The sequence below is a fragment of the Canis lupus genome, chromosome 1 (genome assembly GCF_003254725.2).
Source record: "Canis lupus dingo isolate Sandy chromosome 1, ASM325472v2, whole genome shotgun sequence".
NCBI lineage: Eukaryota > Metazoa > Chordata > Mammalia > Carnivora > Canidae > Canis > Canis lupus.
This window is the reverse complement of record NC_064243.1, coordinates 108,308,032-108,324,772: the sequence shown is the minus strand read 5'-3', so window position 1 is coordinate 108,324,772 and position 16,741 is coordinate 108,308,032. Positions and strand designations below refer to the sequence as shown.

The 16,741-nt window shown below is 49.7% G+C and overlaps 1 protein-coding gene and 1 non-coding gene across 2 annotated transcripts; one reads left to right on the top strand and one right to left on the bottom strand.

Annotated features, from left to right (window-relative positions):
* The first annotated feature begins 246 nt into the window (after positions 1 to 246).
* LOC112645677 (U6 spliceosomal RNA) lies at positions 247 to 349 on the top strand. The gene has a single exon (XR_003127185.1). It is a non-coding gene; the product is annotated as a U6 spliceosomal RNA (small nuclear RNA).
* Positions 350 to 4,900: 4,551 nt separating this feature from the next.
* Positions 4,901 to 14,755, bottom strand: LOC112643888 (tetra-peptide repeat homeobox protein 1). The gene is made up of 3 exons (XM_025421906.3): positions 14,609 to 14,755; positions 6,904 to 7,070; positions 4,901 to 6,349 (listed from the first exon to the last, which is right to left on the bottom strand). The coding sequence occupies exons 2-3, from the start codon at positions 6,979 to 6,981 to the stop codon at positions 5,777 to 5,779; spliced, it is 651 nt and encodes a 216-aa protein (XP_025277691.3). The 5' UTR covers positions 6,982 to 7,070; positions 14,609 to 14,755; the 3' UTR covers positions 4,901 to 5,776.
* Positions 14,756 to 16,741: the final 1,986 nt, after the last annotated feature.

Below are 16,741 nucleotides of genomic sequence, written 5' to 3'. Positions count from 1 at the left end.
GCAGAGGGAGAAGCAGGCTCCCTGTCTTATGTGACATAAGACACATAAGTCCCAATGCAGGACTCGATCCCAGGACCCCAGGATTATGACCTGAGCCGAAGGCAGAGGCTCAACCACTGAGCAACCCAGGTGCCTTCATTTTAATTTTTATATGCATTTCCCTGATGATCAATGTTACGTGTTTGTTGGACTTTTTTGCATTATCTTCTTTTGTGAGTGCTCTTTTGTCCATTTTGAAGTCAGATTGTGCTTCTGCGGCACGTATACTAAAATTGGAAGCATACAGAGATGATTAGCATGGCCCCAGTGCAAGGATGGCGTGCACATTCATAAAGCGTTCCAAATTAAAAAAAAAAAAAGTTGTTTGCCTTTGTATTGTTGATTTGTAGGAATATAAGAATATATCCCAGATATAGTTCTTTGACAGATATATGACTGTGAATACATTTTCCAAGTTTATGGCTTCTTTATTAACTTTATCAATGGTATCTTTTAATGAGAAATTTTCAGTTTTGACAAAGCCCTAAGTTGGACGTTTTTCTTTTCATGTTTAGTGTTTTTCTATGTCCTAAGAAAGTTTTGCTCACTCCAAAGTTGTGAAAATATTCTTCTATGGATGCTTCTAGAAGCTTCCTGATTCCAGCTTCTCCTCTGGAGTAAGGTGGGCATCAAGGTTCATTTTTTCCCCACAAGTAAATAAATGTTCAATTGCTTCAGTACCACTGTTATATCCCCCCAGTGAATGGACCTGATGCTTTGTTCAAGACAGGCTGATTACATAGGAGGACTTATTTCTGGATATTCTCTTTTGTTTCATTGTCCTTGGTTTCTTTCTTTCTTTCTTTCTTTCTTTCTTTCTTTCTTTCTTTCTTTCTTTCTTTCTTTCTTTCTTCTTTTATTTGAGATTGTTTAGGTATACTAGATCTTCTGCATTTTCATCTAATTTCAGGATCATCTTGTCAATTTCTTCAAAAAGCCTTGCTGATATTTTTATTGGGATTGCGCTGAATAGATGGATTTGAGGAGAATATCTACGATCATGGGATGTCTATTTATGCAGGGCTTCTTTAATTTCTCTCAGCAACGTTTTGATAATTGTGATATCTTGCATATTTTAAAAAATATTTTATTTTTAGGTAATCTTTACACTCAAGTTGGGGCTTAAGCTTACAACCCCGAGATCAAGAGTTGCATGGTCTATGGACTGAGCCAGCCAGGTGCTCCATCTTGCGCAGCTTTCATTGGCTTTCTTTTTTTTTTTTTTTTAGATTTTATTTATTTATTTATTTATTTATTTATTATTTATTTATTTATTTATTTGAGAGAGAGAGAGAGAGAAACACAGGCAGAGGGAGAAGCAGGCTCCATGCAGGGAGCCTGATGTGGGACTCGATCCCAGGACCCCAGGATCACGCCCTGGGCTGAAGGTGGCGCTAAACCGCTGAGCCACCCAGGCTGCCCCATTAGCTTTCTTTGTAGGTATTTAATTATTTTGTGCTGGTCTCCGCTTATTAATAACCAATGCTGTGGCTGGACCAACCCTTGTGGTTATTACGATTGCAAGATGCCCTTCACCAATAATCATCAGGAAACTCTGAAAAAATAACTTTATTACTTACAGGACATGAGAATTCCATGGCACACCTGCAGCCACACAGGGAGATTGTGGGTAAAGAGAGCATGGGCCTGTGGTTCTATTTTGGGGGAGGTAAAGAGTGGGGACCTCAGGTTTCAAGGGCTCGCTCTTTGTTGGTGAATTTAAAACATGAGAGCAGAATTTAAATCGTGAGAAGAGAAAAGAGAAGTGGCCCCCACGGTCAGTTATGGAAATCAACCAAGATCTCTAAAGCAAAGGAAGGATTGGAAGGCAGAGGTGTGGGGGGCACCGGCTGGCATTGTGTTTATTTTAAAAGCCATCTTTTTTTGTTTTTTAAGATTTTATTTATCCATTAGAGAGAGAGAGAGAGAGATTGAGTGAGTACAAGCAGAGGGAGGAGCACAGGGAGAGGGAGAAACAGGCTCCTTACTGAGCAGGGAGCCCAACACAGGGCTCCATCCCAGGACGCTGGTATTATGATCCAAGCCAAAGGCAGATGCTTAACTGACTGAGCCGCCCAGGTGCCTTCAAGGAGCCATCTGGGGGGCTCGATCTCATGATCCTGAGATCATGACTTGACCTGAAATCAAGAGTTGGATGCTCAATCGACTGAGCCACTCAGTGTCCCTACTTTTATGTTTTTTTCATTGCTATTATAAATAGTATTATTTAAAAACACTCTTTTCCAATTTTTCACTGGTACTGTATAGAAATACAATCCATTTTTGTTTATTGATTTTGCATCCTGGGAACTTGCAAAATTCATTTATTAGTTCCAGTGGTTTGTGTGTGTGTATTCCATAGAGTATTTCCTATTTCAACTATTTATTGAAAATATGGGTTTTTTTGAAGATATAAAAATTTAAAAATTTTTTAATTTTTAAAAAAAGATTTTATTTATTCATGAAAGACACAAAGAGAAAGGCAGAGACATAGGTAGACGGAGAAGCAGGCTCCTTGCAGGGAGCCCAATGCGAGGACTCAATCCCAGGACCCTGGGATCACACCCTAAGCCAAAGGCGGATGCTCAACTCAGGCATCCCACTTTTTTTTTTAAAGCTTAAAAACCCCTACTTCTATGGCAAGAAATTCCAAATATACAAAAGGGAATAGATATAATAAAAAAAAACATACATTTCCATCCCATCCCTCTTCCCAGAGAAGGGATCTAGTTGTGGGGCTGAGGGCACTGCTAAGAGAACAAGATGAGGGTTAACAAAAGTTTTTTTTCGAAAGTAAAACACTTGAAGAAAAAAAACAAAAAAGCCTAATAAGCAACTCAGTGCAATTGGCTGAAGCACTTTAAAACCAGTAAGTATCTGTGACAGCAAGGAAAACATGACCATGAAATGTTTCACTATGTACATACAAACAAAAAAACCCCTGAATATATTAAGTGTATACAACCTGATGAATTTGGAGACAAATATACTTATTTTAATTAAAAACGTGAATGCCACCAAGTACGTCTGTGAGCACCTACGGTGTGTCGCGTCCACTGCCCAGTCATTGCCGGGGACAGCCGGGGAGAGGAGATTTGCATCTCTGCCCCAGAGTATTCTGCATCTCTGGGCTCTTGTGTGGGGAAGCAGATCCTAGATGCCCCCTGAGGACACCCACTGGTGTGACCAATGTCTCACAGCCACCAAGGAGGCGCGAAACAGGTGCCTGAGAAGGTTTTTTTCTTTTTTCTTTTTACCATCGTCTGCCAATATGTCCTGTGTCCCCTTCAGCTCTCCTCTGACCTGGCTGAGATTCTGCAGATGCTGACCTGGCCCAAGAGGGTGGAGGCAGGTGGTAAGTCAGGTCAAGGCCAAGGAAACCGGCTGTGGGGGAGGGAAGACCAGAGAAAGTGGGCAGGGAAAACATGGGTGTATGCACGGCAGGGAGGTGGGGGAGAGAGAAGAGCTGTGGGGTTGGGGGCCTGTCTGGTGACGAAAGAATAAGACCCCCCCATTTCCTAGGCGCTTCTTGTAAGGCTCTGTGCTGAGAGTATAAATGGCACATTCCATACGACTCACACCCACGCACGTGGAGAGGTGTGGTTGTTACCCAGTCTCATGGATGTCCAGCTGTCCGCATGTCCTATTCCAAATAGTCCAAGAAGCAGACGGGCTTGGCACAATTTGCTAGTGCAGAAGGTTGAGGGCTACCCTCTCCAGCCTGGTGCTTGCTTGCTCAGCTCGGATGCTTGCTGTCTTCTTGGAAAGGTGCTCGAACGCTCTGATACTTGGTGTGAACTTCTGTAGGCAAGGGATTAAGCTGCCTGCCTTAAAGGACCTTTTTGTAAGGATATTAGAGCATATAGGACAGCTGTTGTCACATGGGAAGTGACCCATGGTGGGGGAGGGGGGCTGCATGTTCTGGTTTTGAGAGCAAGAAACTCCAGTCCCTCAGTTTCTCCTTCTTTCTGCCCCCCGCCTCCCCTCTACCTCTGTCTTCCCCCTTTCAGTCTCCTTGTGGGGCCTTGTGTGTTTTTCTGTGTACATTCCTACCATGGGCTCTGATAAGCAGGTGGGGTTTCATTATATCCTGTCAGTTGTGACCCTTCCCCCCCAGTCTGTCACATGTCCCTCCAAATCCCTGCTAATTCTCCCTATATTTTGCTGAGGCTGGCCTGGCCTAAGAGGATTGAAGCATTTGCTAAGTAGGAACAGGACAGGTCAGAAAACTGGCTGTGGGGAGGCCCAGGGGCCAGGAGCTGAGAAACTGAGGACAATGGGAACAAAAGGGAGTATGTAATTGATAGAAAGATATAAAGACCATGGACCCCAAATATAGACTTTGTAGATACTGACACATGCATGAAAGAACCCTTGACTTATGACAAATCACCAGTGTCTTCATCAACTGACAGGTGGAAATCCCTGAGGGGAAGGGAAAAAAATCCCTGAACCCCTATACCTCACACCATACAGAATCAATTCTAGATGTATTAGAGACCTACTAAACATAAAACTATAAAGATTTTACTTTTTAAAAAAGATTTTTATTCATGAGAGATACAGAGAGGCAGAGACAGGCAGAGGGAGAAGCAGACTCCTTGTGGGGAGCCCCACGTGGGACTCCATCCCAGGACCCCGGGATCATGACCCGAGCTGACGGCAGATGCCCAACCACTGAGTCACCCAGGGGCCCCTCATTTTTCATTTTTATTAATAATTTTAGTTTGCTTTACAGCATATCAGTGTGCCAGTGATAGTAAGGAATCAAGAAAATAGTCCCTAACAACAGATAATGAAAAGCACTGAAATACAGTAAAATAGCAGAAATTTTATTTATGAAAAAAATACAAATACGAAAACTATTTACAGTACATTATCAAGAAAGATATAAGGATAAATGGATTAAAGAAAGAAAAATGGGACACCTGGCTGGCTCTGTGGGTAAAGCTTAGGACTCTTGATCTTAGGATCTCTGGGTCCTGAGTTCAAGCCCCACATTGGGTGTAAAACTTAAAAAAAAAAACAAAACCCAAAAAATGGGTTAAAAAAAGACACACCGTGACTATTCCTAATAATTGACTAACGTGTGAGAGGGCATAAATTCTTGATCAGTAATGAATTTTTTTTTTTTTTTTTTTTATGATAGACATAGAGAGAGAGAGAGAGGCAGAGACACAGGCAGAGGGAGAAGCAGGCTCCATGCACCGGGAGCCCGACGTGGGATTCGATCCCGGGTCTCCAGGATCGCGCCCTGGGCCAAAGGCAGGCGCCAAACCGCTGCGCCACCCAGGGATCCCTGATCAGTAATGAATATTAAAACCACAGTGAAACCTCAAGTCTCAAGTCAGCAGACTGACTGGAAAGCATTAAAAGGTCTCACACCCCAAGTGTTCCCGAGGGCGCCAACTAGAGCGCTGGGCGAACCATGGGGTCAAGGCGCATAGAAAGCTCTCAGAGCATCTGTGAAGCAAAGAGGCAGCGCCCTGGGATCCCACATAAGTGCTCATGTGCGCCCTAAATAATGCTGCGGGGGACACTCACAGCAGCATGACATGTGGTGGCCACACAGCGGACAGGAGATGCCACCTCCCCAAGAAGGGATGAATGGTGTGTTCCCGCTGCAGATTACCTGACCTTGACCGCTGCCCTCACCCACATGGGACCAACTGCAGGCCCATCCGACCCCAGTCCCCTCTGGCGCCACAGGAACTGCAGGACTGTGGGGCAGGTTCCCTTATAAGTCCAGTAATCTCTTAAGGTCCAAGTCACTGTCATCAGCAGGGTCATCTCCCTCTTGATATCCGGACATCAAGGGGAAAGAGGGTCCCTCCAAGGGGTCTCGGGACGAGAGGAGCTCTGTGAAATCGGGGGCCAGCACGGGATCCGGCAGGAAGTCCGAGGCGGAGGAGCCCTGTGGCCTGGCCAGGGCCAGGGCTGAGATAGGGGCCTGGGCAGCGGGGACATACCCCTGGGATCCCTGTTCTGGGTCGCACCAGGCGCGGCGGAGGCTGTAGATGCTGGGCTCTGCTGCAGGGAAGACCCCCATGGGGCTGTGGCGACTCTGGCCACAGTAGCCTGGGCCCCCTGGGAACATGGGGCGCCCAGGGACAAGGACTGGGGCGGGGTCAGGGATGAGGGCAGGAGCAGGTTCAGGGGCAGGAATAGGGAACGGAAGAAGGACAGGGGCAGGGATGGAATCAGGGGCGACAGCTCCTTGGCCCATGGGCACAGCGCGGCCTCCCCGACCTTGCCCACTGGGCAGTCCCTGCAGCCTCGAGTGCTTGGCCCTGCAGTTCTTGAACCACACCTGGAGGGAGGGACAGAGGGGACAAGGAGGAGCTTTAGAAGGGCTTGCCTCTGGCCCAGGTGCGGGGCTGCTCCCGGGAGAACAGTGGGCCTCCTACCCTCCCTATGGCCCAGGCCCAGTTCCAGGCCCCTGGGGTGCCGGGTGCAGGAGGCTGCAGGGGAGGGTGCAGAGGCAGGAGGGGCAGGGCTTGGACACCGCGGAGCCCAGGGGCCAGGAAGGGGCCTCCCCCAGAGGGTCCCCCACCTTCAGAGGCCCTGAGTTCTGGTGCCTGGTGACCCAGCAGGGTTTCAGACTGGGCAGGATGGTGTTGGCTGGTTTGTACAGCACGGGAGTTGGGGTGAGCTCGGGGTCCAGCCCTGGGTCTACACGGGGGGCCCCTTGCTAGCTGTGGGAGCCAGGGCAGCACTGGGACCTCTGGCCTCAGTCTGCTCAGCTGGAGCCCGGGAGGGCGGGGAGGTGGCCCAGGAGCCCAGGCCCCAGGAAGTGCCACCTTCCCGGTGGATCTTGGGAAGACTGGGGACATGGAGGGGGTGCCGGGGGACCCAGAGTCATACCTGCACTTGGTGCTCCTCCAGATGGAGCCTGGCCGCCAGGGCCAAGCGTTCCTGGTAGCTAGGGTACTGGTTCGTCATGAAATGTCTCTTCAGTTCCTGCAGCTGTTCTTTGAGGTACACAGTGCGCTTCTTCCGGGCCTTTGGGACCCTTTGGGTTGATGGGGGGCCTGACCAAAGGAAACAGGGTCAGATGAGCCACAGACACAGTCCCCAGCCTGCCAAAGTCCCTCCCCCTGCCTGGGCCTCAGTGTGCACATCCTTGGAATGGGCCTGGTAACAGCTCCTGCCTCGTTCCCCCAGGGCCCAACGGCCCAGGAAGGCAGGCACGGTGGGCTCCCGGGGCTCAGCCAGGCTGGGGTCTCCAGCGGGCTCCCACCTCATCTGGCCCCCCAAGCCCCTCCCTTCAGGGGCGGAAGCCACCCTGACACTTGCAGGGGGCGACTGTGCACCAGGCCCTCTGCTCAGCCCATCCCAAGCCCAAGAATTTAATCCCACATCCCAGCTCCACCAAGTCCCCACAGCACAGGGTGGGATGCCCCCGCCCGGACAGGGGGCCCCCTCTGAACGCCCAGAAGGCCTGCGCAGCCCCAGCCCCAGCCCCCGCCCGCCCCCGCCCGCCAACCCGCCCCGGGCCCAGGCGCACCCGAGGGAGAGCCTGGCTCCTGCATCGTCTCCGCAGCTCTGCTGTCTGCTCGTGAGGCGCTGCCCCAGGACCCGGGCTTAAATCCCACCCCCAAGCTGTGCCCACCCAGACACACCCAAGGGTCCCGGGACCCTCCCTCTCTCACCCACCCTCAGCCCCGCCCCCGGAGGAGTCACAGTGAGTGATTAATCCTTTCCCCCTTGAGCTGGGGGTGGGGGGGCTGGGACCTCGGGGGCAGGACAGCCTTGGCCCCGCCCTCAGGGGGCTCTAGCCCGGGGGAAACCCACGGTGCGCATCGTGCGGTGAGGGAGGGGGCGGGTCCCCATCCCAGGAAAGGGCCCCTGGTGTCACCCCATCCCTTCCCAGTCCTGGGACCCCCAGTCCCTCACTTCCAGGTCCAGCCTCCATCCTCTCCCGCCTGGTAGGTCCGGGGGCCTCTCCCCTTGCCCCCAACACCGCTCTCACCTTCTGGTCCCTTCTCTACGTGGCCCCCACGTCCACGCTGGCCCCCAGGGTGCCTTGAGGTCCCTGAGTTCCTGTGGGATGAAGGCCGTCGGGGGTGCAGGGGGACGGCTGCCCCTGGCTCTTGGTGAATGAATGAGGGGGGCTGCTCTGTGCGCGGGTCGCAGGAGCCTGGGGCCCCGGGAACCAGCCCCTGGAGCTACCCGCACCCACATGTAGACCTCAGACGGGGCTCCTCGCGGCGCAGGGCCCTCCCGGGACTCCCGGCTTCCAAGGCCCAGGCCCCGGGGACCGCCTTTATTTTCACCAACGCTGGCGAACAGTAGAGGTGATGGAACAGCACGAGGCAAAGCAAAGGGGACTTGGTGTTCGAGGTTTGTCTTGCTCCTTGAACTGCCTGGGGCCTCAGGTGGCTCTACCATGACTGGACATTCGCGCTCCTTCCTTGCTGCTCTTTTTCTTTTTTCTTTTCTTTTCTTTTTTTTAATTCAAGTAGTTAACATATAACATGCTCCTTTCTGGCAAGATTTTGCCTTAATTTATCTTTTTTTTCCTCCTCTTTTGGGCAGGTGGGAACAGGAGAGTCGCCAAGTCAATGGCTCTGCTGTCAACAAGGGAGCATCTAGCAATTTCCTCGGTCCAGAAGATGTGACCGGAGGCCACCTTCTCTGTCATTTCTAAAAGAAATGAGATGCACCGTTCTGTTGAGGAGATTGGCACAGATTGAGAAGAAGATTCTCACTTGAGTCAGCAGGTGGACCTGTAAGAGCACTCCCACCTGTCTTTAGGGTTAACTTGCTTCAAGCTTCTTGCTTGCTGACCTAAACCCCATATTTTTTCCAAGTCCAAGTCCCAAGTCCCCTACTTCTCCTTGAGATCCTGCAGACCCCTGGCTTTGAGATACAATGGACCAGGCTTTCCAGAAGGGGAGGCACCACTGTCCTCAATGATGGGTTCCTGGTGCAAGGAAGGCTCTGCATGCAGCTTGTTGGGCTGCCGGACTAGCCTTTGCTGGGAGACACCTGGGGGCCTTGATCACTGGCCAATTGCTGGGGGAATCTGGAAGCCGAGTACCTGCTTCTCCTGCACAGTTTCTGTGCCTTCCCCTTTAAGCCTTCTGGCTCCTCCTGAATGGAAGAGAAGATTCTTTGAGACTTTAGTCTACCATCTTCCCTGTTGCCAGCTTCCTTAATAAGGCAACCTTTTGGGGTGCCTGGGTGGCTCAGTTGGTTAAGCGTCTGCCTTCAGCTCAGGTCATGATCCCAGGGTCCTGAGGTCGAGCTCCACATTGGGCTCCCTGCTTAGTGGGGAGGTGCTCCTGAGCCCTGCTCATGTGCTCTCTCTCTCTCTCTCTCTCTCAAATAAATAAATAAAATCTTCAATAATAATAAGGCAACCTTTCCTTTCCCACCAATGCTTGTGTCTTGAGATTGGCTTTCTGGGTAGCAAGCAGCCGAACCTGAGTTCAGAATTGGTCCTCTGTCCCATAACAAGGGGATGGGGAGTCTGACTTTCTCATGCTTTTGGAGTGTAGGTTGTTTTTTGGGACAGACTTGGTGATAGCTGTCAGTGTCCTTCAGCTGAGCACCATCAGGAGGACACTGGGAGTTGAGCAAATGTGGATTTATCATCTCACTGCAGGGAGGGGGGCACACACCCAGGACACCAAGGAGCATCTCCGTGAGACGGTGTTTGGAAGGACCAATATAAGACATGGGCTTGTATTTTATTTGGGGAGAAGTTTCAAAGAAAAGTGATTTTTATGCGCAAAAGAATTGATATCGGGGACTCAAGCAGATAGTTGTACACCCATAAGCTGAGAGACATAAAATAGATTCCAGGTTACCGTGGGTGGTGAGATGGGGGGGTATGGGGAGTCAGTGTTTAATGGGAACACAGTTTCGGCTCAGGATGATGGAAAAAGCCCAGGAGACGGATGGTGGTGCTGGTTGTACAACATTGTGGATGTACTTAACACCACTGACTAGTGTGTTTAAAAATGGGAAAAAGGATACATTTTGGGTTTTGTAGATTTTATCACAATTTTTAAAAAAATATTTTACTTATTCTATTTTAGACAAAGACCAAGATGAGGAAGTGGGCAGAGGGAGACAATCTTAAGCAGACTCCATGCTGAGCACACAGTCCGATGGGGGGCTCGATCCCATTATTGGCAAACGCATCCTCCCCAGGCAGGCTTGGTTTTCCCCATCTGTGCAATAGGATTATCTCAGGGTCTGCTGACATCTGCTCCGGAGAGAACCTGTCACAGCAGCTGGGAGAACCTACCTCGGGCCCCATAGCTTTGTTCCCCAGGGCAAAGCCACCGGTTACCTGCCTGGCCTCTACCCTGTAGCAAGATCACACGGTGTAACTGTCTGGAGAACCAGCTTCCCTCCCTAGCACCTCCCCAAAGTGATTTTCAAAATTTGTGCGCATCAGAATCCCCTAGAAGGCTTGTTAAAACCCAGACTACCGTGCCTCCCCCGGATCCCACCCCCCTCAGCTTCAGATTCAATGGGTCTGGGGGCAGGTCCCCAAATTAGCATTTCAGGCAAGTTCCCAAATGATAGCTGATGCATCTGGTTGAATTAGGGATGAATCAGGGACTGTACTTTGAGAACCACCTCTGTAAGGTGCCTGCCTCCCTCATTCACTTAGGCCCCTACCCCTGGCCTTGGTCCTAGAGCTTAGCTTCTTTTAGGGGCAAGAAGAGGCCAGCCAGGCAGAAAGAGGAGGATGGAGAGGTGAGCCAGGGCAGGATCCTGTCTGGCCTTGGAGGAGCTCTGAGATAAGATAGGATAGGCGGATATGAGCAACAAAGGCAAATGGAAAATATATACAAAAGAGAGAGAAATTCAAACACATTTTTCTTTTTCTTCTTTTTTTTTCAGATTTTATTTATTTATTCATGAGACACACAGGGAGAGGCAGGCTCCCTCCAGGGAACCTGATGTAGGACTCAATCCCAGGACCCCGGGATCATGACCTGAGCCAAAGGCAGATGCTCAGCCACTGAGCCACCCAGGCATCCCTCAAACGCATTTTTCTTCTATGCCAGGCACTATTCTAAGTGCTTAATAATCATTAACTGGGGTCTCAGCTGGCCGCATCCCCAACCTTCAGATCTCCCTCTGCCCTCTGGGTTGGGTGGACAGGACAACATCCTCCATCCCTCGTGGCCCCTTCCACATAAATTCTCTGTACTTCCGTATTTTCGTGTTTTCCAGAATCTTCCCTCCTGCCCCCAAATGACCCAGCTTCCAAATTCCAATACAGTTTTTAAGATTCTGTGTCCTCCTGTCCATCCATCTGTCCACACATCTTTCCATCATTCCCCCCTTCTACCTAGCTATATCCCCCACTGGTTCTGAGAACAGAGGTTTCTTGAACCGGACTTGGTGAACAAAACAGAGAGGCCAGGAGGTATGGACACTTGGCAAGAGGACACGGGCACAGGTTCGCCCACAGCTGGGAGTGAGAGGGAGCAAGAGGCAAAGCTGAGGGCAAAGCTCAGGCTGACACCCTGCAACCCCACCCCCGACTTCCAGGTGGGATCTGTGTGATATTCCTCAGGCACTCCTGGCTGCCCAAAAACTAAGGGAAAGGAAAAACAAATGCGTTTTTAAAAGATTTTATTTATTTATTTATTTATTTGAGAGAGAGAGAGACGACGAGCAGGGAGGAGAGGGAGAAAGAGACTTCCCACTAAGCAGGGAGCCCGACGCAGGACTCCAGGACCCTGGGATCATGACCTGAACTGAAGGCAGACACTTAACCGAAGGAGCCACCCAGGCAAAAAAAAAAAAAAACCCACCAAACTTCTTATAGAGATCACAGTCCTGCAAGACAGGAGTCTCCAACAGTTTACAAATATCTTAGTGATTTACAAGAAGAAAGCATTCTTAATGGGTCTCTGGAAGTCGGGTTATTAATAGGACATATAGACTCCATTTCCTGGAGCCCTGACATCACCAATGCCCACACTCCATAATGACATGGAAAACACAGGCAAGGGGATCCCCGGGTGGCTCAGTGGTTTAGCGCCTGCCTTTGACCCAGAGCATGACCCAGAGCGTGATCCTGGAGTCCCCGGATCGAGTCCCATGTCGGGCTCCCTGCATGGAGCCTGCTTCTCCCTCTGCCTGTGTCTCTGCCTCTCTCTCTTTCTGTCTAATAAATAAATAAACAAAACGAAACAAAACAAAAAAACAAGAAAAGATAACACAGGCAAAAGGAAATGCAGGTAAAATTAAATGTCCTTCAAACCTGCAGCCATTGAGAGCATGACCTTCCTCCAGGAAACTCCCAACTGTCTTAACATTAATGCTTTTTTTTTACTGGAGGGAAAAATAACCTTAGCTCGACCATGGCTGAGCCAGCTGGGTGCCCCTGGATTATTCCTCTTTAATAGGACTATTTGGATTTTTACTTCTTGCTCATGCTTGCTCTGCTAAGGTCTGTCTAGCTGGGAGTTTGTCATCCAAATCTCCAAATTTCTGGGCATACGATTGTTCGCAATATCCTCTTATGATCATTGATACGTTAATGCAGCATTTTTTGTAATGCCCTCTGTCGTGTTCTTTCTTGATGTTAGTAATGTCTTTTCCTCTTGTTTGTGTTTCGGGAGCTACCGATTTTCATAACATTTCACAAAACTGTTCAAGTCTGTGTTTTTTAAAAATTTTACACTTTTTATTTGATTAGTTTCTGGTCTCATCTCTACTATTCCTTCCCTCTTTTCTAACATCTCGAGATGACGTTTCGGCTTTTGTCTTATCTGGATCTGATATATCATTTAAGGCTATGGACAAACCAAGTGGGAATTAGGAGATCACGAAGCAAATGTATGCCAACAAATCGGACAATGGAGTATAAAATGGACAAATTTCCTTGAGAAATACAACTTTCTGGGCACTTGGTGGATCAGTGGTTGAGTGTCTGCCTTTGGCCCAGGGTGTGATCCCGGGTCCTGGGATCTAGTCCCACATCAGGCTCCCCGCAGGGAGCCTGCCTCTCCCTCTGCCTAGGTCTCTGCCTCTCTCTCTCTGTCTCTGATGAATAAATGAATAAAGTCTTAAAGAAAAAAGAAATACAACTTTCTGAAATTGACCCGAGAAGAGATCTTAAACCAGGAACAACGATATCTGTTAAATAAATTAAGCATGTAATTAACCTTCCTACAAAATCCAGGCCCATATGCTGCGCTGGAGAATTCTATCTGCTGCTTAAGGATGAAAGCACACCTTGCACAAAGTCCCCTCCTGGCATCTGTCTTGGCTTTTCTTTCCCTACCTAATCCCCTCTGCTGCACTTTCTGTGCTCCCCTCCCAGAGCACATGTCTCTCTCTGTTGTCACCCACTCTTGCCGCCTCCCATCCCCTCCATACTCTGAGGGGCTGAAAGCACCAACCCTGGGTCATACTGGCACGCTGCATGGCCCCAGACATCCCATCCTTGCCTCCCAGCATCTGCTCCATCTTTACCCTGAGAAGCAACTGGAAAGCTAGGAGTGGCCCCCGTTTGCCTTGGGAAGGTTCCTTAGCCCCTCCTGATCCCTAAAATAGGGCAATTAGGGGATGGTGCCCACCGCATGAAGCTGTAATGAAGGTTTGGGGGGGTGGAGGGAGAAATACAAGGAATGTGCCTAACAGTTCCTGGCATGTCATAAGCGCCCAACAAAGAGTTTGGTTATGGTCTTATTATTACTGTGTGTCCTAGGCATGATCTGCTGTGGAGGAAGGAAGGCATCACTTAGTTAAAACTCATTTGCCTGCACAGAGCCCCTCCCCCCAGGGTCATGCATCTGAACCTAATCCCTGCTAATTCCCGGCCATTCTGCTGAGGCTGGACCATCATAAGAAGATTGGGGCATTTGCTAAATTAGTCCTGTTCAGGGACAGAAGAAACAACCAGGGAGGGGCTCAGAGAGCAGGAGGGGTGGGCTGGTTGGGTAGGGTGCAGACATATGGGGGTGAAGGGAGAGACATACATCTGAGCTTGAGACGGAGGAAGGAGAAAGGAAGGAGGACCAAAATCAGAGGGGACACATGTCAGCAGGGTCCAGAGGGTCCAGCAAGATGAAGATAAAACTCAATGATTTTGAGACACCGGGGTGGTTCGGTGGTTGAGTGTCTGCTTTTGGCTCAGCTTGTGATCCCAGGGTCCTGGAATCGAGTTCCGCATCCGGCTCCCTACAGGGGAGGGAGCCTCTCTCTACCTATGTCTCTGTCTTTCTATCTCTGTGTCTCTCACGAATAAATACATAAAATATTTAAAAGAAACAAAAAACCCCAATGATCTCTTCCCAGTTGTGGGATCTTGGACAGGTCACCTAACCTCCCACAGCCTCTGTTTTCTCATCTGTGAAATGAGGATAATAACAGCATCTATCTGATATCAATAGCGCCTCTCTGGTGGATTGTTTTGAAAAAAGAATTTTTGGGCTGACTTTCTCAGTGTCTGGCAAATAGTATGTGCTCAGTGGATTTTTCTTTTTCCTTCCAATTTATTGAGACTCAATTTATATCCCATAAAATCTACCCACTGTAACAGTACAGTTTGAGGAGTTTGGACCATCACATATAGCCATGGACTTACCACCGTAATCAAGATATAGAATATACTCGGGACGCCTGGCTGGCTCAGTTGGAGAAGCATGTGACTCTCGATCTCAGCGTTGTGAGTTCGAGCCCCACTCTGAGTATAAAGATTACTAAAAAAATATAAATACACTTTAAAAAATAGAATACTCTCAGCACCCCAAAAAGGTTCCCTTTTGTCCTTTTGCAGTGAATCCCAGCTGCTGACCCCAGCTCCTGGCAACTATGATTTACTTTCTGCCACTATAAGGTCACCTTTTCTAGAATTTCATGTAGGTGGAATCAAACCGTATGTACTGCTTTGAGACTGCCTATATTTACTCGTTATTGTGCTATTTACCCGTGTTGTCCTGTGTACCTGAAGTTCATGCCTTCTTATTGCTGAGGATCCACCCATCCATTGTCTGGATACACCTCAGCCTGTCAGCTGTTGACAGACATTTGGATAGTTTCCAGTTTGGGACCGTTATGAATGAAGCTGCCATGGACATGAACAGCACAAGGACAAGTTCAGAAAAAAAAATTAGATTAAGATAAACATTTAGCATAACGCCTTCAGGGTCTACCCATGTTGTAGAATGAATCAGGATTTCATTCCTTTTCGTGTCCTCACATGGGCCACTGAGGCAGGAAGCGTGGTCACTCCTCCCACCCACCACCCCCTCCGCCTTGCACGGGGGAGCTGGGGAACCCAGCAAGGTCACAGCAGGTGGAAGCTGGCTTCTGGAGCCCATGTCCCTACTTAATTGGCTTAGGGAGATAACCAAGGAAAAGACGGCGACCAGACAGGAAAGCACGTGGAGGGACCCATGTCCCCAGAGACAGAGGTCGGGGAAGAGAGAGGAAAGGAACAGGGCAGTCCCTTTTTCCACTTTCCTCGGTCTGTCCCTGGTCAGAAATTAAGGACAAAAAATCACCCAGATTTTTAGCGAGATTCAACAATTTAATTATTTTCGCTTGGGGTGGGGGGTGGTTGTCCTGGAAGGAAGGGGACTGGAGTCTCAAGGAGTGGGGGAGGGAACACAGAGTGAAGGGGGCTCCTGGCCGCTTCCTTCTCTCTCTTGTCACTTGTCCTGGCTTTTTGTCTCAAAGAAGTAGAACCTTTGACATCCCCACAGCTCAGGAGGTTGGCCCCGGGAAAGGAAGCCAGGACCTCCCGAACAAATGCACCCTCTTGCTCTGTCCAGCCCTAGCGAGAGGGGTCTCCTGACATCTGAGCCCTGTGGGCCTGTGACTGTGGCCCCCCAGGCTCTACACCTTCCACCCTCCTCCAGAACATGACGTCCATCCTTCACGCCCTCCCGGACCCCCTTATCAGCGTGCCTGTGAATTGTTCGTGTTCACAAGACACACCCTCCTCTGTGAACCAGAGCTCTGGGAGCTCCGTGGGGCGGAGAGAAATTCCTATGTACTCCTGAGACCCCCGCCTCCAGCACAGACTCTGGGAGTCTCTGCAAAATGAATCAATGGCAGTGCATCTGGTCCCAACTTTTACACAATGTCACCTCCTCCCTGTCCCTCCCCTGCGGATTCTGCTTGGATCGTCTATCTTCCACCCCCACCTGCACTGTCCTCCTCTGTTTATCCTTTGTGTCCCACACTGGACTCTGAGCCACTCACTCCTGGGTCTAATGTCCCAGAGGCCAGTATGACTCAGGCCCATGAGACATGGTCATGTGGTGTGCTGAGTAAACCATCCTTGAGGATTCCAGTGATCGCCGTGTGCCCCTTCAGAGGGTCTTGGGGGGTCTAGGCCATATGGACCTCTTCTGGCCTGGACCCAGAAAAATCCATCTGAGGCCTCCCAGCCTCTCTCCACACTGTGCCTGCCTCCTGACATCCCTTCCTACACCGGCGACCTGGAACCAGTTCCTACCAGCCCATGAGCACAGATGGCATGCATCCAGCTCCAAGGCCATGACCACAGACTTGGTGCTTTGAAATCAGCCATAGTGGGATAATTTACACCACAGAAATTGGCAAACACTACAAATCAAGGTTTTTCCTCTTCTTTAGGGAGCCAATGGTTACCACATACCAGCACACCACCACCTTCCTGTCCTACTTCCTTTTACCTTGTGAAGCCCACCAGTGAAAGGCTCGTGGCTACTGCCTCCCAGGGCCAAAGACA

Excerpts from the sequence above, each read along its gene's own strand:
- LOC112643888 (XM_025421906.3), bottom strand. The coding sequence starts at position 6,981 with ATGACGAACCAGTACCCTAGCTACCAGGAACGCTTGGCCCTGGCGGCC. Across the intron at positions 6,350-6,903 it reads TGGAGGAGCACCAAGTGCAG|GTGTGGTTCAAGAACTGCAG; the intron begins GTATGACTCTGG and ends CCCTCCCTCCAG.